Source organism: Ranitomeya imitator, chromosome 1 (assembly GCF_032444005.1).
Source record: "Ranitomeya imitator isolate aRanImi1 chromosome 1, aRanImi1.pri, whole genome shotgun sequence".
NCBI lineage: Eukaryota > Metazoa > Chordata > Amphibia > Anura > Dendrobatidae > Ranitomeya > Ranitomeya imitator.
Window position 1 is genome coordinate 952,139,103 of NC_091282.1, and position 24,020 is coordinate 952,163,122.

A 24,020-nucleotide genomic window follows, 5' to 3' on the forward strand; every position below is an offset into this window, starting at 1 on the left:
TTAGGATATGCGCACCTGATGACTCTTTCAGACAGAAACCACCTGAAGAACGAATCAGAAAACACTCAAAAATGAACATATGCATTTCTATATAAAACGATTTGCAGATCAAATGTTCAGTTTTTCAAATATCCACTTTCATTTTTTAAAATGCCAAGTGATTAAAAGAAGCGACCTGTAAATTCTTCTCTAGTTTTCCACTAGGAAATCTGCCCCGAGCTTGAGAGAATTTCGACGACAGTCAAGCCGAGAAGAGCCGTGCGACGACTGCGACCGCAGAGGCATACCTGCGAGAGAGGAGGAACAGTGCAAGTGAGCAGGTCCATCACTTCCAGCTATCACCTACGATACCGGGGTCGGCTGGGACTACTGTTACACGTTGGGAGGGGACCGGTTGGTGCGTGGGAGATTTAACGGGTTTTAATAGACTATGTCAGGAAGAGACTTGTGGCCTAGCGGGAAAACCTGGCGACCCCCCGCTAGAGCCAGAGCTTCAAGTGAGAACTCACACGTTGTCTCCCAAGACTGGGCGCACCACTAACATTCAGTACTGAGAGACTTTCTAGCTTCTTCATAACCTGTTATAATTTTCTATATTGTTAAATTGCATATTTACTAACCCTAATTGTTTAGAAGATATTAAGGTATAAAAATACCGATATATCAACCCCTGGCTGTTTCTGCCTCGTGATCTCTGTACGTTGCATCCAGGCACCTACATTACAATAAAACTAGATATATCAGGTTGTGTATGTAGCAGGCCTTTGGATTCTGATGAATTGATGGGTGTTTCATTTTCATAAATTTTTCCTGAGGCTTTCCACAGACATTTTTGTCCAATTAGTCGTAGCCTTCAGTTTAATTTCCATTGTCTCTATTTTCAAGACAGAGGATATACCCGTCAGTAAGATCAGTGGGAAGGACATGTTTCCAGTATCAGAGCCGGCTGAATGGTTTGCACAGGGAGCAGAATTTGTCATTGCCTGCATACAATTCCACCAGCTAAGTGCTTTTCTTGAGGGTTCGCTTGATCCGCCCCACCTATTGGTGACATGTACAAAACTGGAGACTAAGGACCATGGTGACCCCGTTGTGCTAGAGTTATGTGAGATGTGACAGCTGGCTTAGAGTTACTTACCTACCCAATTTCTTTTCTGCTGCCAAAGAGACGTCCTTAAGAATATCAGAATACCTGCAAAGATTTACTGTCACAGTAGTTTATGAGAGGGTGCATTTTTTACCTAAACGTCTATAAGACACAACTTAATATTGTTATAATATGTATATATATTATAGTTGACTGAAATGCACATGTAATAAAGACATTATATAGAGTATATATATATTGTTATATGTATTACACAGACACACACATGTTTATGTATATTATTATTATTATTATTATTTATTTATATAGCACCATTGATTCCATGGTGCTGTACATGAGAAATATATACAGTATATATATATATACTAGATGGTGGCCCGATTCTAACGCATCGGGTATTCTAGAATATCCACGTAGTATATTGCATAGAGCCACGTAGTATATTGCCCAGCCACGTAGTATATTGCCCAGTTACATAGTATATTTCCCAGTCACGTAGTATATTGCACAGCCACGTAGTATATTGCCCAGTTACGTGGTATATTGCCCAGTCACGTAGTATATTGCCCAGTCACGTAGTATATTGCCCAGCCACGTAGTATATTGCCCAGTCACATAGTATATTGCCTAGTCACGTAGTATATTGCCCAGTGACGTAGTATATTGCCCAGCCACGTAGTATATTGCCCAGTTACGTAGTATATTGCCCAGTGACGTTGTATACAGCACAGAGCCACGTAGTATATTGCCCAGCCATGTAGTATATTGGCCAGTCACGTAGTATATTACCCAGCTACGTAGTATATTGCCCAGCCGCGTATGTCACAGGTTAAAAAATAAAAAATAAACATATACTCACCTTCTGAGGGCCCCTTGTAGTTCGGTCACATGACCGTGGCATCATGGCAGGTCCTTCTCGCGCAGGCGCGTAGGGCCTGTGATGACGTCGCAGTCACATGACCGTGACGTCATGGCAGGTCCTTCTCCCATACCATCCTTGCCACCAGAACCTGCCGCTTGCATGGAGCGGTCACCGGAGCATATCCAGGAGCGGGAAAGGCGGCGGAAGGTGAGTATATAATGATTTTTAATTTTTTAAATTATTTTTAACATTAGATGTTTTTACTATTGACGCTGCATAGGCAGCATCAATAGTAAAAACTTGGTCACATAGGGTTAATAGCGGAGGTAACGGAGTGAGTTACCCGCGACATAACGCGGTCCGTTACCGCTGGCATTAACCCTGTGTGAGCGGTGACTGCGGGGAGTATGGAGTGGGCGCCGGGCGCTGACTGCAGGGAAGTAGGGAGGGACTAATTGGACTGTGGCCATCGCTGATTGGTCGCGCCAGCCATGACAGACAGCTGGCGAGACCAATCAGCGACTTGGATTCCATGACAGACAGAGGCCGCGACCAATGGATATCCGTGACAGAAAGAATGACAGACAGAAGGACAGACAGACGGAAGTGACCCTTAGACAATTATATAGTAGATATATAGATATATATATATATATATATATATATATATATTATTTATAGATGATCGCAGTATTGTGTTGAACTGGTTTGCTCCTGTTCACCATAGCAAGAATCACTCCATCCGTTGACAACTATTATCTGAACAGTGGTGGACTGAGATATTGGACATTCGGCAGGTGTCACCAGCTCCACTGGACACAAAGTAAACAATTATATCAAACAGTTGGAAATAATCAGTATTTTCATATATTGTTGAAACAGTCATTAACTGAAGCAGAAACAGCGGTGTAGGGGGAGCTAAACTGGATGAGGAACAGCCAAACTGCCACAAAAGGTGAGGTAATGAAAGACCGTTTCATGTCACAAGTCATACACTTTGACAAGACAGAGCACCACAACAAAACACAAGGTGGTTATACTGCATCAGCAAGGCTTCTCCCAGGCCAAGTTTTTGAAGCAGACTGGGGTTTCAAGATGTGCTGTTGGAAGTTATTTTTAAGAAAAATAAAAAATTTGCAAAGTTGAGGACTGTTGATGCGGTGGTCGGCCAAGAAAACTTAGTGCAGCAGATGACAGAAGCATCATGCTTACTTCCTTTTCAAATTACAAGATGTCCAGCAGAGCCAGCAGCTCAGAACTGGTACCAATCAGTGGCCAGAAACGTTCTTCATGGAAGAATTTTGGCTTAAAAAACACGTTCCAACTGTTGACTGTTGCACAGTACTGCATAGCTTAAAAATTCCACCAACTTTTTCATAACCAATATTAATAAATAATTATAATTGTATTTATATAGCGCCAACATATTCCGCAGCACTTTACAATTAATTATTCAAAGTAAATCATAGTTTTATGCCAGATTATGCTCTATTATCTATGCACCAAGGAGTCACAAGCAGGACACTAGAGGGAATGCCAAGTGACTTTGCTGGAGCCTAGACAATTTCTTGAGAATGACATTAGAAGGGCATTACCAGGAAGGAGAATGATGAGTGGGGGTTGTGACAGGGCTTGGTTTGTTAGCTTTACTATTTAGCAATCCTTTCATCAGTAAAGGAAACTGGAGTATGTTACAAGAGATAAGGTACTCATTACCTAGCAAGGTGCAGATACCTGTATTACCATACAATGCACAAGTGAAGAACTCTCCTAATAGGCTGTAGACCCAAATAATATACATGAATCCCTCTCCTGGGGTGTAATAAGGGTCCCTATATTAGCATGCATTCTGAAGAAGCTGCTTCTGTGTTTGTCCCTGAATAGCTGGCACAATAGAGGAAGGACAATGAAAGCAATGAATGCAGAGGTTGGACTCCCCTCAGAGCTCTAAGGCTTCATTACTTGGTGAAGGAGTTAAGGGAATACATCACACACCTCTGCCTTAGGAGGCTAAGTTTTGCCAGGGTAGGAAGCAGGCAGGGCTGCTTTGCCTGCTAGTAGTGCAAGGCTCTCAGGTGACAAGCCCTCAGGTAGACAGCAACATGACTTCATTGGGGTGGAGCTAGGAGCTGTACAGGTGTCTGCTTCAGACAGGTTACTAGCACTGGTACAGCTGATCTCTGGCAGCGCTGACTCATTCCATTGCTGCATGCTGGGGCTGCTAAAATAAAACTTTGCGTTGTACATGACTGACCATGGACACCAAGGACCCCAATGGGAAAGATGGCGGGGGGTTCAAGAAGAAGAACTTGACTTTTCTGAAAAGCAGGCTGTACATGTTAGAGAGGCGCAAAACGGATACAATTGTGGAACATGTTGTGAATGAGGACCTTGGAAATACAGGTACATTGCGAAGGACTCAATCTGACAGGACGGAGTACAACCAGAAGCTTAAAGGTAAGGGTGACATACTGTGCTGCAAAATTCTCCAACTCTACGTAATCCAGAGAAGATACAATTTGATGTATAAAAATGTTCATGGAGGTATAGGTCAGGAGGACCTCCCAAGGTACGCGTAAGTTGGCATCTATTAGAAGTATAAAACTGATAAATGCCACTATCCATACATTGGCACCCATTACAAAGGCTTCCGCAGGATATATTTATTTATTTTATACTGGATGCATAGACCGGTAGTCCATACAGAAAATATATATATATGTACAGTACCAACAAGATGGGGGCCGAAAGGACTCCTTTTGACCTCTATCAGAAGGTTACATTTGCCATGTATACGCCAGGAGCTATTTCTTGCGAACATCAATTAGACAGTACAGAACGTAGTGTGAAAGCCGCCTTATGCTTGTAGTTATCTTACAGGCCTTTTAAGAAAGTAAAGGCTCATGAGAAATCTCCTGTATTTCTGCACATGTTGGTGTTTGGCACATATCTGTGGAGACATCATGCTTTATTGCAGGTACACCTGCTGCATTATCTGAGAGTTATCTCGATACACAAATAATGAACGATGAAGTCAGCTCTGCTCGCTCTATAAATGCTCCAAATGAGTAGATTAACTATTTATTCCTATGATTTGAATGATGGACCAATGCATGTAAACAATATTTGTAAAGGAGGATAGATATGTCGCCCTTGTTATTTCCTAGGACTATAAAGCACATAGGGGTCAGCCATGTTGGCTTGATAAATATGTTACAAGGCATTATCCAAAACGTCCATGACTGCAGAGGGGATGGATGGATGTGCCTGTCTGTTGTTGGAATGCACACAGCAGGGGTGTCCAAACTTTTGTGTCTTAGGCCATTGTGTTGAATTTCTACAGCCCCTTGCTTTTTCCACTTTGCTGGTTGCATACTTTTATTTTGCTTGGAATAACTAATCTTTGCAACCAGGTAATGCCATATTGATGGCGTGACCAGATCGTATTAATTGCAGTCTTCTTACAGTTATGTGTAATGCCTAAAGGGGTTGTCTCATGTTCAGAAAAGGGTTAAATCTCTAAGTGCTTGTAAAATCAAGCAACTTTGCAAAGTAGCTCTTTGTAAAAATCCAATCCGTTATCAGAAATTTGTAATACTATAATTTACATTAGCCTCAGAGCGACCGTTTACCCAGGCAGGGAGCCCGTGCCACTAGAAGGCATTAAGCTTGCTCGTGCCGGTCTGAAGCTGACCGAATCCGACCACCTTCAGCTCCCTGGTTCCTCTCATAGGCCAAGTTGGCATTGCTAACAGCTTGAGAGAGCGCTCACTTTGGACTAAACGCGCAAACATGCTGCTGGCCCGAACTGTCAATCTTCAAGGTACACCGCTCCCTGGCAAAGCACTAAGTCCAGGAGTGGTGCGCTCCTCAAGATACATATTGAGAACATCCCTTTAAGGATGCTGTGTTTGGTGACATTGGAAGAACTGCTGCTAGAAGTATTCATTAATGACCTTCTATACTAAAAGCTTATAACATGCCAGTTCCCAAAGTATGGTATGCACTTCAACTTAATCCTTTGCTTTCTACTTGTACATTATTAAATGATTACAATATTAATTGTGTATTATGTTATAAACATTCCACATCCAGTAGCAGAATTCCTTACTTTTTCTTTGAAGGGGTTGTTCCATGAGCTGATCTCCAGGGGTCTGTCTGCTGGAGGCTCTGATATTAGTGGGGGAAGCTATCGGCTTTTACACATTTCCCCTGCAGCAGTTATATGATGCACTCCATCATTGCTGCTGCACAACTGGCAGGTAAAATGGCAAAAACTAATGCAACAGAAAAAAAACAAAAAAAAAAAAAAAAAAAGTTAGTGCAATTCCAAAGTTAATTTCATAACATATTTGTGATGTATATTAATTAATAATAAAACCATGACTTTATTAGTTTAAAATAGCACAACATATAAGATAATAAATAATATTGCATATAAATCAGAGACCCAAAAGTCAATATCAGAAAAAAAATCCAGATGAAAAGAGGGAATGTAGGCTCCTTGCATAGAGAGGGTGTAGTACAGACAAATAGGCCCCGATTTATTAAGAGGACAGGTGTTGTGCGCGGCGGTCTACATGAACGGGGCTGCTGCAGTAAGGTGCACCTAATTCATTACAATGCGCACCCCACTTTATGAATTAGGTGCATCTGACAAGGCCTTGTGACTCCAGCAGGAATGTACCCAGTCAGGTGCGTTTCTGACATATCACGGACAGTTTTGGTGTAAGTTATGGCACTAATGTGGCGTACCTGTTCATGAATTAGTCTGGCGGGTTTAACCACGCCCTGTCCCACCCATGCTGTGCCCATCCTCTCACATAGCTGTCTGGGACTGCTGTGAAAACAACAAAAGTTGCAATATTTTTGAAGTTGTTCCAATATATTGTGACTTACCAAGGTGTTTTATACCAGAATTCTGGGGTAAACACTTTAATGAATTGGCACTGTAGGATATAATAAATGGCAATGGCCCTTAACCACATCACAATGTACTAATAGACCTAGAACGATAATCCCCAGTAAAATGTACAGTATAGTGCAAGTATAACACACATCATTAGGAGATAAATCACAAGTATTGCCACAAGAAACCCTTACTATTCAGCCACCTATCCTCTCCTACCGCATCCGATGCAATATGCTAATGACACTCCGCTCCAGCTCTGCAGCGAATGGAGCCCAGTGTCCATGAAATGTACTACCATCCTCTTGCATGTGAGAATCAGAGCACAGGAGTGGAGGAGATGGAGAAAGTCATTTCTTCTTGTCCTCCAATCCCGGCGTCCGCTGTAATCGCACTGCACATGGGTGACATCCGAGTGCAGTGCGATGTTTCGCACACACCTATAGTCTTATATGGGTGCGTGCGATCCGATTCTCGCTGCCACTTGCAGCATGATGCGATTGTTTTCTCATGTCAAATCGACATGAAGAAATAATCGCACGTGTGCACTGCCCCATAGAGCAACACTGGGCCAAGTGCTATCCAATTTTTTATCGGATTGCACTCATCTGATTTATTCACGTGAGTGAGCGTTTATTGTAAAGTGTGAACTCTGCTGAATCCACACAAAGAATTGGCACGAGATTTAATAATCTCAGTTTCCATGCAGAAAATATCCGCAATGTGAACAAGAGCTTTGTTGAAATCTCGTCTGCTTAGCTAGCGCTGTGTGAGGAGCAGGAAATACGCAATATGGGAACATACCGTAAAAGGTTTGTTGAGATTGGCCGGAGCCCATTTTTTTCTGCCAAAGCCCAGAATCACTTCAGTAAACATATAATGATCGATGAGCATTTACACTGCTGCCCCCCAGATAAACGATTTTGGGGTGTTCACAAACCCTTTAACTCATTCAATCACTCTCATTGTGCAACTTTAATGTTTCATTAACCCCTTAAACTTTTAGTATTCTGCTGTTTTGTAGGAAAAACTGTTTTTACCAAACTTACAATGAGGATTTTAGGGAGAGCGATTTTTGTAATTTTCGTTAAATGTCGTTTACCTTGGTGAAGAAGATTGATGAGAGGTGCTGTGCTTCTTGTCATGTATGCTAGGGTGGGAGAGTTGTATATATGTCACAGTGACTGATTCTTATTTCGGGGACAGTCGGTTCCTAGTTGTGATGAGTGTCGGAGTCTCACTGGCACTGTGGCTGAGATTCATTGCTCCAGGCTGTGAGCAGTATGTAGCAGAGTGCAATAAACCTTCCGCGCCGTAAGACACCGGCTCATGGTGTGTGTCACTACTCGGCACATAGCTCACGACAAGACTCGCTTAGTAACAGATCCAAGGAGATGACATAACACACGGTGACAAGACAGTGCTTCTGACTCTGGAAACTAGTTTATCAGGCGAACAATGGAAGTATGAAACTTCCTCCAGCTGCTTAGATAAGGATTCTGATAGATCTGATTTCTGTCACCATCATCATTCCAAGCCTGCTGTAATACAAGTATAGCCTTCACCATAGCTGCAAGTACTTTACAATGTGAAAACAGTGCTGTTACGTGTTGCGGAACCACTCAGCACCCAGAATATGTTGTGCAGTTATATGTATGTATAATAGGTTCCATGTGAGATGCATGTCCCTAATGCATCAGTCCACAGGCTGCGCCCCTGGGCAGAGGGGACATGATATTCCCCTTTTGTCTGCCCCCCACCTTTGTAATTCCTACAGTAAATATCGGCAGGCTCCGGCCACCTGCGGCTATTGTAATGTATGTCTGGCCTGCCGCTTTTCTATTGGCCTGCCCTGTGTATCTGTGTGATATATTCTGTGTCCTGTGAGTAAAGTGTTGTTAGACTGGAAATACGTGGAGAAGCAGTGATCTTTTATATGCGCCCATGTAACCAAGCAATTCCAGCCAGCGTCCTTCATTCAGACTTCAGCCAAAGCAGAGTGGACCTCCTGAAAGACGGGGTGGTACTGAAAGAGGTACCCCAGTTTGGTAGACCTTGTTACAAATGCAATTAGAAATAGTGCAAGTGGTATTGTCCACAGCAACCAAAAATATTCCAGCACCCTTTTCAAAAGGACCTGAGTTCTAGTTTAAGACACATTACTGATATAGAGATCCCCATACCACCGCACACATGCACATTACTACTACGTATTTGTAGGGTCACCTGGTAAGGTGACGTGGATTCATGAATCAGTTATGATAAAGTCAGAGTTTTCTCTGCTGGAGATCTAGCAGAGCTCAGATGTGAAGCTGTGTATAACCCTTCCCACACCATAGCTTTCTGTGTAAATTGCATAGTGACACAAAGCTGCTAATCAGTTCTGGGGCATGGTTGGACCAGAAGGCACAAGGCCAGTTGTCCTGTAGTGATAGCTTCCTCTAAACACTGATTGTGCTGTATTGACAAATCACAGCCCAGTAAGTGACACACAGCTGTAATCAGGATCTATACCACTACATCATGGTGCTCTGAGATGAGATAGTAAAATTCTGGTGACAGATTCCCTTCAGCCAGCAGGTCAGAGGGTTTCTAAAACTCCCCAGAATTAGCAAATATAAATACACACATGCTAGCCACCTTAGGGAGAGACCCAAGTTGGGCTAAATGTAGCGGGACGAAAGAGACCGAAAAGCCCTCTACTTAAAGGAAATACATAGTGGATGCTTTCCTGAAACGGAAAGTACTTACAAGCAGCATAATACAAAGAATAGCTGGTTTACCCAGAATCCTTTGCAGTAGGCGTAGCTATGCAAATCATCTCTTTCCACCCCAGTCTAATCCACAGCGCTTGGAACCGCCAAGCGTGCAATGCTGCGGATTAGTTTCTAAAATTACACAGCCAACCAATTCCTACCTGTGGACACGTGTTTCGGGCTTTAGGCCCTCATCAGCACAGGGCTGGAATTGGTTGGCTGTATGGAGTGGGGCTCGGTGAGCAAGCGATAGACACATGCTAGCCACCTTAGGGAGAGACCCAAGTTGGGCTAAATGTAGCGGGACGAAAGAGACCGAAAAGCCCTCTACTTAAAGGAAATACATAGTGGATGCTTTCCTGAAACGGAAAGTACTTACAAGCAGCATAATACAAAGAATAGCTGGTTTACCCAGAATCCTTTGCAGTAGGCGGAGCTATGCAAATCATCTCTTTCCACCCCAGTCTAATCCACAGCGCTTGGAACCGCCAAGCGTGCAATGCTGCGGATTAGTTTCTAAAATTACACAGCCAACCAATTCCTACCTGTGGACACGTGTTTCGGGCTTTAGGCCCTCATCAGCACAGGGCTGGAATTGGTTGGCTGTATGGAGTGGGGCTCGGTGAGCAAGCGATACACACATGCTAGCCACCTTAGGGAGAGACCCAAGTTGGGCTAAATGTAGCGGGACGAAAGAGACCGAAAAGCCCTCTACTTAAAGGAAATACATAGTGGATGCTTTCCTGAAACGGAAAGTACTTACAAGCAGCATAATACAAAGAATAGCTGGTTTACCCAGAATCCTTTGCAGTAGGCGGAGCTATGCTATGGGGTGGAAAGAGATGATTTGCATAGCTCCACCTACTGCAAAGGATTCTGGGTAAACCAGCTATTCTTTGTATTATGCTGCTTGTAAGTACTTTCCGTTTCAGGAAAGCATCCACTATGTATTTCCTTTAAGTAGAGGGCTTTTCGGTCTCTTTCGTCCCGCTACATTTAGCCCAACTTGGGTCTCTCCCTAAGGTGGCTAGCATGTGTGTATCGCTTGCTCACCGAGCCCCACTCCATACAGCCAACCAATTCCAGCCCTGTGCTGATGAGGGCCTAAAGCCCGAAACACGTGTCCACAGGTAGGAATTGGTTGGCTGTGTAATTTTAGAAACTAATCCGCAGCATTGCACGCTTGGCGGTTCCAAGCGCTGTGGATTAGACTGGGGTGGAAAGAGATGATTTGCATAGCTCCGCCTACTGCAAAGGATTCTGGGTAAACCAGCTATTCTTTGTATTATGCTGCTTGTAAGTACTTTCCGTTTCAGGAAAGCATCCACTATAAATAGTGTAGTGAGTAGAGTCTTTAAATGACAGTTCGTAGTGCTTACTGCAAATGATGGATTAACAGAATCCAAACAAACGGTATGTGAACACAGTACCTTCTTACCACTCAGACGTAGGTGTGTTCAGCTGGGTCTTGAGAGGCCTGGTGAGATGATGTCACTGAGACACATTGGGCAACTTGTAAAACCTGATGTGGAGCACAAAAAACGGCAATGGCAACAGGGGAAGGGAGTGGAGCAAGACCGGACTAAGACGAGTACGTAAACGTATAGTGCCTAATGTGGTCCATTATAAAGGGGAATATAGAACACTTTAATAATGACATTGCTAAATAACATTCAGTCAAAAAAAAGCAGCGGCAAGCAGGTTTCTTTATGCAAAACCCACATGTAGTCAACTTTTGACCAGATCGACCGCATCATAACAGCGTTAAAAATTGCACTAGCATTATCCATGTTGCCACCTCAGTGCCTTTTCTACCACAACAAAAAAATACACTATTTTTAAAAATTGGGGAAAAAAATGTGCCAAAATAAGATACCATGGCTGCAACATGTGAATGCAGCCTTAGACTTAACTGGCTGATCTGACATAGTGGCAAATGCTAGTCCGATTTTGCCAATCATGTCACACATATGATTTCAGCCAACTACAACCAAAGTTTTCCAACTTGACAGATCATATTTTATAGCAAACAAAGGTTGCAAATGATAGTTGGACAAAATACTGCACACTTGACCTACGGTTGACGACGACCGGTTTTTGCTTACATTTTCTCTTGTGAATGGGTTCTTTTTTATGTAATGGATTAAAGGTTATTTTATGCATGTTTTACACCCCCATCAATTGGTCCCGGTGTGCATACACCCTCTTTACTATGGTTTAAGGCCTCGAGGCCAAATTTAGATACAACCTAGTAGAACATGCTTCAAACCTGTTCACTAACATAAAAACCATTAACTTTCTCGGATTGATTTCTTTACTTATCAACCTTTTTAGACATTTACGTATATAAGGCCCTGCATAAGTAAGAAGGGTTTCATCTATATTAGCATGTGAGGTGTTTTATTATTGCAGGTTTGACATACTGTTTATGCCAAAGTGTTATAAAACTTTTCTAGCTCATAAAAAACATTCATCTTCATGGATTTTATGGATGGCAATAATAGTGATATATCAGAAAGGACAGACTTCTGACATGTCTGAAGACCACAAAGGTGCATATAGCCTTTACATCTTTCCTGATGAGGTTTTAAAGGGAACCTGTCACAAAAAAACATTATTTACCTGCATCTGTAGTGCTAATTTGCATGTAAATAGCTTTTATGCCATTGGCTAAGTTCGGCTTTTACTCAGTGGATGTCAGTCAGAAAAAGATGAGCTGATCACTTCACGCAACCCCGGTCCAGGTCAATGCTGTCTAGCTGTGGACAGGAACTGCGGGAATTTCTTGTCCTTCCAGGATCCCTGGCTTGTCTTATGATTTGCTGGTCAGGCGCATCGTCACCAGTGCAGCATACAGATGACGTCACACCAGGCCAGCAAATCAAACGCCGCACTGAGCCACCCGGAAGATCAGGAAATTCGAGAACTTCTATCTATGGCCAGAGAGCATTGACCTGGACCCTAGAACAGGGTTGGACAAAGCGATTGCCTCCTCTCTGTTTAGGGTCAGTCTTCTTTAGTAAAACGATCTGTGTGAATAAGTTGTATGACTTGTTACTGATACACACTCTCTTGGCTATAGACATAACTGAAAGAGCAGGATGCACTATGCATAGTACAAGATGTACATTTGCTGGCATATGGCCCTCCAATAAAGATGTCAAACTGCACTTACACCTATAAACTCTGTAATGCATTCATTGGTATCAGATTCGGTAAGGACAAAGGTTACACGGTCTGTCCTCTTTACCCGTACATTATTGTTAACAATTGTCCTCTTTCCTCTTCATGTCTACATTTGTGACTTTGAGTTTTTTCCTAAACAATTCTTTATACGCTTAGAATTCTGTGATGATGCTTCTTGTTCATTTCTTGTCTGGCTAAGGAGCTTGAAAATTAATTGATTTTTCCGAGCACACAACAAATTGGCTTGGGAATTGGGGATTTGGTTTCCAGGTGGTTTCAAAAACAAATTTTCTTCTCAGTTGATGTACACAATCTGTGTTACTGTACCTTAAGATTGCAGTCAATTGAAAATGATACAAAGTTTTGCAAATCACTGGTGGGCTCTTCCGCTTACCCCAAATCATGATCAAGATAATACATACACTAAAAGTCTCCATACACCTAATACTCTTCCAAACCCCTTGGTTCTGATGGGATCAGCCTTAAAAGGTCTCATGCATGTGACAGAGACTTTTGAAATGAGCAGCAGGCACATCCAGCACCATATAGAGCCTTTGTGAGGTGCCGCCTTCAAGGAAAGAATACCTTCATAATATAACATGCAATGGTATTTTTTATGGACTATGTATGCCAAGATGGAAAACCTAAAAATGCTTCCACGTGAAGGCACACAGATTTACTATATAGGCCTGTGAATATGGACACTGTGTTACATATGTGCATAAGTCTAAAATAAATTTATGTAAATGCTACAATGTTAGATATTATTTCCTATAGGCACATAGTCTCTTCAGAAGGAAGTGAACTTGATTTCTAGTGTGACCTATGGGATATAGCTAACTTGAAAACTCAATATTGAGCCTTGTCACATGACTTAGGATAAAAACTCCATTTGCAGACATACAGTTAAGTCCATATATAGTTGGACAGAGACAACATTTTTCTAATTTTGGTTATAGACATTACCACAATGAATTTTAAGCAAAACAATTCAGGTGCAGTTGAAGTTCAGACTTTCAGCTTTCATTTGAGGGTATCCACATTAAAATTGGATGAAGGGTGTTGTGAATTCTGTGGCAGAGCTCCCTCCTGTGGTCACAAGGGGTACTTCGGCTGATTCTCTCTGGGAGCTTCCGTTTGTGGAGGAAACTGGTACTGCTGCTTCTGAGTTTCCTTCCTCAGGTGATCTGGTGAGGTCGTTAGGTGCTTCTCTACTTAACCCCACCTAATGCTTTGATTCATGCTTCCTGTCAATGTTCCAGTGTTGGACTTGTGTTTCTCTGGATCATTCCTGTGGCCTGCTGCTCTGCATAGCTAAGTGCTTCTTTGCTATTTGTTGCTACTTTTTCTGTCCAGCTTGTCTATTTGTTTTGCTGGAAGCTCTGGGACGCAAAGGGTGTACCTCCGTGCCGTTAGTTCGGTACGGAGGGTCTTTTTGCCCCTTTGCATGGTTTTCTTTAGGGTTTTGTGTAGACCGCAAAGTTATCTTTCCTATCCTCGTTCTGTCTAGAATATCGGGCCTCACTTTGCTGAATCTATTTCATCCCTACGTTTGTCTTTTCATCTTACTCACAGTCATTACATGTGGGGGGCTGCCTTTTCCTTTGGGGTATTTCTCTGAGGCAAGGTAGGCTTATTTTTCTATCTTCAGGCTAGTTAGTTTCTCAGGCTGTGCCGAGTTGCATAGGGAGCGTTAGGCGCAATCCACGGCTGCCTCTAGTTGTGTTTGGAGAGGATCAGGAATTGCGGTCTGCAGAGTTCCCACGTCTCAGAGCTCGTTCTATTATTTTGGGTTATTGTCAGATCACTGTATGTGCTCTGACCTCCATGTCCATTGTGATACTGAATTGCCTTTCATAACAGAAGGGTTTAGGAGTTTCAGCTCCTTTACATGTGCCACCCTGTTTTTAAAGGGACCTAAAGTAATTGGACAATTGACTCCAAGGCTATTTCATAGACAGGTGTGGGCAATCCCTTCGTTATGTCATTCTCAATTAATCAGATAAAAGGCCTGGAGTGGATGTGAGGTGTGGTGCTTGCATTTGGAAGGTTTTACTGTGAAGTAAACATGAGGTCAAAGGAGCTCTCCATGCAGGTGAAACAAGCCATCCTAAAGCTGCGAAAACAGAAAAAACCCGTCCGAGAAATTGCTACAATATTAGGAGTGGCAAAATCTACAGTTTGGTACATCCTGAGAAATAAAGAAAGAAAGCACTGGTGAACTCATCAATGCAAAAAGACCTGGGCACCCACGGAAGACAAACAGTGGTGGATGATCGCAGAATAATCTCCATGGTGAAGAGAAACCCCTTCACAACAGCCAACCAAGTGACCAACACTCTCCAGGAGGTCGCCGTATCAATATTCAAATCTACCATAAAGAGAAGACTGCATGAGTCTCAACAGTAATGACATAAGGTCTTTAAAATCCCAAGAACAGGGCCCCGTCACTAAAAATGATGGAAGCACACATGTTTGACCTCCAATCCATTGATTGACCATGGGACTGCCGAGTGCTGCGTTAGTGGCTAGTCTCATGGAGAATGAATGGACCAGAAGCTATTCAAGTGGGGTGGCAGAGCCCTGATCTTTGGGTTCTCAAGTCCTGGTCTTGGTGTTGCTGGGAGTTCCAGCATATGATTTGGATGTAGTACTGCTGTATTGCATGAATAGGAGACTTTTTTTTTTTTAAATAACTGTTTAATTGTGCTACTGCTGCATTTTGGATGCAACTTTGACTGCGGCAGATAGATTTACCAAAGATCTTCCCATATTTTTTAGTAGCCTAAAACTGGGCTATTTAATGAACTTTCCAAAAATCTGAAAATGGTTTTCTAAATCCCATTTACAAATGGTTCTTGTTTAAAAGTAATTTCACAATCACACTTAGCTTTTCATTTGATATTTACAAACCTCTGTACACAATCCCCTTCTAGTAGACCATTACCTGGATTTTATGAAGATATGAGTCATTCCTTGTTTACAGCTATTTGCATGATGCCTTGATATGACGATAGTGCTAATGTGCTTCTGCTTTTAAAAGAGGTAAAGTACATAGATGAGTATTGTAAAAAAAACATTGGCCATTCAAATAGTACAACAGAATATATAGACTCATGTAACACTAATCTACCTGAGGAAATACACATTTCATATTAAGTTTACACCATGTTCTGCGATCAAAGTATGAATATTATAGGCTCTTTCTATGGGCACCATGTTACAAGTGGTAGTGTTCATGAGGCCTAAGTGAGACAAGGATATAATGAGAAACAACCAGGGATCAAGCCCGATGTCCATTTTGTTGTAGATTTCAGCTTTCAGCAGAATCACCAGCACTCTGATATTGTGGAACAATGAAATGTTTCCCTTAGGGCATACAGCAACCATTATTTTCATTATCACAACATGGGGGATTACAGGGAAGAGAACTCAAAACACAAGCAAACCTACAAGGTCATACAATACAGTATGTTGTCTACTCAACATGATCCTCAGAACATAAGCCTGCAGTTGTTATATCCTCCAGCATGCCTTCACAAGTACCAAGGCGCTGTCTATTAGGTTTAGCTTCTTCATTAGTCTTGAACTTTCTGCAATCAATGGGTTTGGAAAAATATCCGCCAACATGTTCTCATTTGGACAGTATTGTAAATCCAAATGACCTTGTTCTTGACAGTTCCTCAGAAAACGGACCTGCACATCAATATGCTTCATTCTTGGGCTAACTTTTTCCATTTATGTGTCTGCCAAATATCCTTTATTGTCATGCATCTATTTCATTTTGTCCTCTGTAGCCATTATCTATTCTCCATGAACTAAAATATATCTTGTCAATATCTGGGCTCGTATAGTCATGGCTAAAAGTGTTGGCACCATTGAAATTGTTCCAAAAATTGAAGCATTTCTCCCAGAAAATTATTTCAATTACACATGTTTTGTTATACACATGTTTATTTTCTTTATGTGTATTGGATCCACACAAGAAAAACAGAGAAAAAAGGCAAATTGGACATAATTTCACACAAAACCCCAAAAATGAGCCGGACAAAATTTTTGGCACCCTTAACTTAATATTTGGTTGCACACCCTTTGGAATAAATATCTGCAATCAATCGCTTCCTATAACCATCAACAAGCATCTTACACCTCTCAAAGGGAATTTTGGACCACTTGTCTTTTGCAAACTGCTCCAGGTTTCTCATATTTGAATGGTGCCTTCTCCCAACAGCAATTTTAAGATATCTCTACAGGTGTTCAATGGGATTTAGATACAGACTCACTGCTGGCCACTTCACAACTCTCCAGTGCTTTGTTTCCATCCATTTTTGGGGACTTCTTCAAGTATGTTTGGGGTCACTGTCCTGCTGGAAGACTCATGACCTAGGATGCAAACCCAACTTTTTGCCATTGGGCACTACATTGCGACCCAAAATCCTTTGGTAATCTTCAGATTTTATGATGCCTTGCATACTGTCAAGGCACACAGTGCAAAAGGCAGCAAAACCACCCCAAAACATCTTTGAACCTCCACCATATTTGACTATAGATACTGTGTTCTTTTCTTTGCAGGCCTCATTCCGTTTTCAGTAAACAGTAGATATGCTTTACCAAAAAGCTCTATCTTGGTCTCATCTGTCCACAAGATGCTTTCCCAGAAGGATTTTGGCATACTCACGTACATTATCACAAACTGCAGTCAAGCTTTTTATGTCTGTGTGTCAGCAGTGGGGTCCTCCTGGGTCTCCTGCTATAGCGTTTCATTTCACTCAAATGTCAACTGATAGTTCAAGCTGACACTGATGCATCCTGATTCTGCAGGACAGCTTGAATTTTTTTGGACTTGATGGGGGCTGCTTATCTACCACCCAGACTATCCTGTGTTGCAACTTTTGTAATTTTTTCTCTGCCATCTACTTCCAGGGAGATTAGCTACAGCGCCATGGCTTGTAAACTTCTTGATTATGTTGCGCAAGGTGGACAAGGGAACATCAAGGTCTCTGGAGATGGAATTGTAACCTTGAGATTGCTGATATTTTTCAACAAGTTTGGTTCTCGAGACTTCAGACAGTCCTCTTTTCCTCTTTGTGTTCTCCATGCTTAGTGTGGCCCACACAGACACACAATGCAAAGATTGAGTTAAATTTTCCTCCTTTTATCTGATTTCAGGTTTGATTTTCATTTTGCCACACCTGTTACTTGCCAGAGGTGAGTTTGAATGAGCATCACATGCTTGAAACAAAAACCCACAATTTTGGAAAAATGCCAACAATTTTGTTCAACCCATTTTGGAGTTTTGTATGAAATGATGTCCAATTTACCTTTTTTTCTGTTTTTTTGTGTGTTGTTTCAATACACATAAAGGAAATAAACATGTGTTTTACAAAACGTGTAATTGCAATAATTTTCTGTGGGAAAGACCTCATTTTTTTGAATAATTTCAAGGGTGCCAACACTTTCGACCATGAGTGTACAGGTCCTTCTCAAAAAATTAGCATATAGTGTTAAATTTCATTATTTACCATAATGTAATGATTACAATTAAACTTTCATATATTATAGATTCATTATCCACCAACTGAAATTTGTCAGGTCTTTTATTGTTTTAATACTGATGATTTTGGCATACAACTCCTGATAACCCAAAAAACCTGTCTCAATAAATTAGCATATCAAGAAAAGGTTCTCTAAACGACCTATTACCCTAATCTTCTGAATCAACTAATTAACTCTAAACACATGCAAAAGATACCTGAGGCTTTTGTAAACTCCCTGCCTGGTTCATTACTCAAAACCCCCATCATGGGTAAGGGTACCGTCACACTATACGATTTACCTACGATCACGACCAGCGATATGACCTGGCCGTGATCGTAGGTAAATCGTAGTGTGGTCGCTGGGGAGCTGTCACACAGACAGCTCTCCAGCGACCAACGATGCCGAGGTCCCTGGGTAACCAGGGTAAACATCGGGTAACTAAGCGCAGGACCGCGCTTAGTTACCCGATGTTTACCCTGGTTACAAGCGTTAAACTAAAAAAAAACAAACAGCACATACTTACATTCTGGTGTCCGTCAGGTCCCTTGCCGTCTGCTTCCCGCACTCAGTGACTGCCGGCCCGTAAAGTGAAAGTGAAAGCACAGCCGCTGTGCTCTGCTTTCACTTTACGGCCGGCAGTCACAGTGCGGGAAGCAGACAGCAAGGGACCTGACGGACACCAGAATGTAAATATGTGCTGTTTTTTTTTTTTTTAGTTTAACGCTTGTAACCAGGGTAAACATCGGGTAACTAAGCGCGGTCCTGTGCTTAGTTACCCGATGTTTACCCTGGTTACAAGCGAACGCATCGCTGGATCGCATCGCTAGATCGCTAGATCGGTGTCACACACACCGATCTAGCGATGACAGCGGGAGATCCAGCGATGAAAGAAAGTTCCAAACGATCTGCTACGACGTACGATTCTCAGCAGGATCCCTGATCGCTGCTGCGTGTCAGACACAGCGATATCGTAACGATATCGCTGGAACGTCACGAATCGTACCGTCGTAGCGATCGAAATGTTATAGTGTGACGGTACCCTAAGACTAGCGACCTGACAGATGTCAAGAAGGCCATGATTGACACCCTCAAGCAAGAGGGTAAGACCCAGAAAGAAATTTCTCAACAAATAGGCTGTTCCCAGAGTGCTGTATCAAGGCACCTCAATGGTAAGTCTGTTGGAAGGAAACAATGTGGCAGAAAACGCTGTACAACGAGAAGAGGAGACTGGACCCTGAGGAAGATTGTGGAGAAGGACCGATTCCAGACCTTGGGGAACCTGAGGAAGCAGTGGACTGAGTCTGGTGTGGAAACATCCAGAGCCACCGTGCACAGGCGTGTGCAGGAAATGGGCTACAGGTGCCGCATTCCCCAGGTAAAGCCACTTTTGAGCTACAGAGAAGCAGCACTGGACTGTTGCTAAGTGGTCCCAAGTACTTTTTTCTGATGAAAGCAAATTTTGCATGTCATTCGGAAATCAAGGTGCCAGAGTCTGGAGGAAGACTGGGGAGAAGGAAATGCCAAAATGCCTGAAGTCCAGTGTCAAGTACCCACAGTCAGTGATGGTGTGGGGTGCCATGTCAGCTGCTGGTGTTGGTCCACTGTGTTTCATCAAGGGCAGGGTCAATGCAGCTAGCTATCAGGAGATTTTGGAGCACTTCATGCTTCCATCGGCTGAAATGCTTTATGGAGATGAAGATTTCATTTTTCAGCACAACCTGGCACCTGCTCACAGTGCCAAAACCACTGGTAAATGGTTTACTGACCATGGTATTACTGTGCTCAATTGGCCTGCCAACTCTCCTGACCTGAACCCCATAGAGAATCTGTGGGATATTGTGAAGAGAAAGTTGAGAGACGCAAGACCCAACACTCTGGATGAGCTTAAGGCCGCTATTGAAGCATCCTGGGCCTCCATAACATCTCAGCAGTGTCACAGGCTGATTGCCTCCATGCCACGCCGCATTGAAGCAGTCATTTCTGCCAAAGGATTCCCGACCAAGTATTGAGTGCATAACTGAACATTATTATTTGTTGGTTTTTTTGTTTGTTATTAAAAAACACTTTTATTTGATTGGATGGGTGAAATATGCTAATTTATTGAGACAGGTTTTTTGGGTTATCAGGAGTTGTATGCCAAAATCATCAGTATTAAAACAATAAAAGACCTGACAAATTTCAGTTGGTGGATAATGAATCTATAATATATGAAAGTTTAATTGTAATCATTACATTATGGTAAATAATGAAATTTAACACTATATGCTAATTTTTTGAGAAGGACCTGTATATATTGACTGTGCTTGCCTTGTATGAGATACATACAGGTAGTTTAACTTTGATTTAACTTGTTGAATGCCTGTGTTCTGCATATAGGTTTTGCTGTATCTTCTTATTTTTAGTGTGTGGCCTTGCACTGACTTTAGCCATTTGTTTAGGCGTAGTCTGATTCAGCTTTTCTTTAGGAACTTGTGGCCATATCGTTTTAGATTTAACACAGTTTTCATATCTTACCGTATTTGTATAAGTGGACACTAAAACATCCTTGCTTAGGTTCAGTTCCTTAATATTTTCTGGATATCCATGACTCCTTTGCCTTGTGTAATTACAGTCATTGTTTATACAGTCTCACTTGTTCCTTTACTTTGTTGAGAAGATATAAATGCTTATCTGATTTAACAATGTGTATTTACCAATTTTCATCCAGAATGGCACACTTGTCATCTTGGAAATTTACAGTGAGTCCTTTAGCTGTGATGTCCGCTCTCCGTAGACAGTGCTCATCTCCTGCACTGGCACTCAGTGTGTACCGCTCCTGCAGGGTCAGGGTGCGTGAACATGGCTGCATTCAGTTCAAACAGTGCTGTTAATCAGCAAAGGAGGAGGGGCAGAAGGATGCACTGAGGGTTTTACCACACCAGGAGTTCACCAAATGGCCCTGCGCTTAGTAACCCGATGTTTACCCTGGTTACCAGTGAAGACATCGCTGGATCGGTGTCACACATGCCGATTCAGCGATGTCAGCGGGTGATCCAGTGACTAAATAAAGTTCTGGACTTCTAGCTCCGACCAGCGATGTCACAGCAGGATCCTGATCGCTGCTGCGTGTCAAACACAACGAGATCGCTATCCAGGACGCTGCAACGTCACGGATCGCTATCGTTCTAAAGTTGCTCAGTGTGAAGGTACCTTAAAGGGAACCTGTCACCTGAATTTGGCGGGACTGGTTTTGGGTCATATGGGCGGAGTTTTCGGGTGTTTGATTCACCCTTTCCTTACCCGCTGGCTGCATGCTGGCTGCAATATTGGATTGAAGTTCATTCTCTGTCCTCCATAGTACATGCCTGCACAAGGCAAGATTGCTTTGCGCAGGCGTGTACTATGGAGGACAGAGAATGAACTTCAATCCAATATTGCAGCCAGCATGCAGCCAGCGGGTAAGGAAAGGGTGAATCAAACACCTGAAAACTCCGCCCATATGACCCAAAACCAGTCCCGCCAAATTCAGGTGACAGAGTCCCTTTAAGTGTAAATTGTCATTGTTCAATAGGTTATGGGATTTATGAACAAACTGGATCAGCGATATGGATCTTTGTATTATACATACAGGCTTTTGAAGGATTTTTGGACTGATTTACCCAAATATGATTTTTGCAAAGGTTGTCGCACTGTAGTTTTATTGGCTATGTCATCCTTGTTGATAATCTTTACAAACCAATCATTAAGACATTCAGCAACAGCCATCTGAAATCCCTTTTCTTTGCCAATTTTAATGTAAATATCTCAGAGCATATGGCCATTTCATTTTATGACAGCAATGATTTTAAGGCCCCTGTACACATTAGATTATTGTCATACCAACCAAATTCACTGGGTCAGACCGACATCTAATGTGTGGTGGTGAGAGTGCATGTGTATGAGAAGATCAGGAAAGATAGCAGCTTGTTCAGCCATCATCTTAGGTGTATGCAAACTTTTATCGCTAATTAGACATATACTTTGGGGCACATGCTTTGTCTACTTATTGCCAATGACAATGTCTGCACAAAGTGATTGATCTGCTCATTACCATGTTTTTCTTGTAAACAGTTAAATATTTCTGTTCAGTGGACTCTATCCTAGTTGCCCCAACCTACTGGGGTTATTCTAAAGAGGCCATAAGTCTCTTTCATCTGTATCTATACATATATTTATTGGTCTATAGCAGGGGTGGGGACCCTCCGGCCCTCGGCAGATTCCGAGGACCGCAGTGCTCGGGCCAGCAGCCGCGTTTTTCCAGCTGCTAGCCCTTTAAACTCCCCACTTGCACTGTGAGCACGCGCATGCAGCATTCGCTTCGACAGTTTAGTATTCAGAAATTTAATTTGAAAAGCCGGAGAGGAGACTAGTCCAGAGTCACCCCCGGCCTGCTTTTCTCAAGATAATTGACAGGTCTCTCCCACAAGTGTACTAACAGAGAGACTTGTCAGCCAACTGGAACAATGCAGACAGAAGATTGTGGACTAGTCTCACACCCTGCCTATGGTCTCCGGCCGGGTCGTCAAACTATATTTCCTCTGAAACACCTGTCTTAATTTTATGATGGGATAATAATGGGGCAGTGTAAATATCCCAATGACACTGAGGAAGAGGTTAATCATTTCACTCCAACCACTGCTCTTCCATAACACAGCTAGAACGTGATGAGGACGCGTGCTACAACGTTATCATGACTTGCTCTGTGCCTGCGAGGCACGGATGCCATTTCCTACTACAGAGATCAGTACACAGACATGACACATTAGTTCCTGTTGTGTTTGTCATGTGTGTACCAAGGGAGTATATTTGCATCATTCTACATGAACCGTCCTGACAGCAACGCACAGTCAACAGAGCTGGTGGGAAATATTCAGTCCCATATATCCAAATATGCCCAAACTAGCTAGGCAGGAGGATGACATAATAAACTAGTGCAGGCTCTGCTTGCTTGTAGTACAGGGCAAACAAATGGAAGACACAGACAATAGCAGATTTTGTTTACCTCTGTCCAATCTAGATGTCCTTTGGTGGAGCTAATCTCACATTACTACATTTGTTTAGGCTTTTCATGTATTTGTCTGATCAGAGAGAAGATAACATTTTACACAAGTCATGTCAGTAGACCAGTGAAGTACAATTTGACCAGTGTATTCTATGAGATTCCCATCTAGCATGTCATGAATCATGATAGGTTTAAGCCTGAATACCTCTAAGGGTACCGTCACACAGTGGCATTTTGATCGCTACGACGGCACGATTTGTGACGTTCCAGCGATATATCCGTGACGTTCCAGCGATCTCGCTGTGTCTGACACGCTCCTGCAATCAGGGACCCCGCTGAGAATCGTACGTCGTAGCAGATCGTTTGAAACTTTCTTTCGTCGTCTAGTGTCCCGCTGTGGCGGCATGATCGCTTGGTGTAACAAAGGTGTGCACAATATTGTATACGATATGCGCATAGTAACCAACGGCTTCTACATCGCATATGCGTCATGAAATTATCGCTCCAGCGTCGTACATTGCAAAGTGTGACAGCAGTCTACGACGCTGGAGCGATATTGTTACGATGCTGGAGCGTCACGGATCGTGCCGTTGTAGCGATCAAAATGCCACTGTGTGACAGTACCCTAAGGCTACGTTCAC

General features: G+C 42.6%; 1 protein-coding gene across 3 annotated transcripts in view; it reads left to right on the forward strand.

Moving 5' to 3' along the window:
* Positions 1-4,130: 4,130 nt before the first annotated feature.
* The window catches only part of ARHGEF38 (Rho guanine nucleotide exchange factor 38), a 160,647-nt gene continuing 140,757 nt past the window's right edge, over positions 4,131-24,020 (forward strand). Inside the window, exon 1 of one of the 3 annotated variants that reach the window (XM_069743688.1) lies at positions 4,131-4,427. In XM_069743688.1, coding sequence (XP_069599789.1) covers positions 4,226-4,427 — 202 coding nt within the window. In that variant the 5' untranslated portion in view covers positions 4,131-4,225. The remainder of the gene's footprint in view (positions 4,428-24,020) is intronic. The other 2 variants (XM_069743693.1, XM_069743700.1) reach the window with 2 other exon arrangements.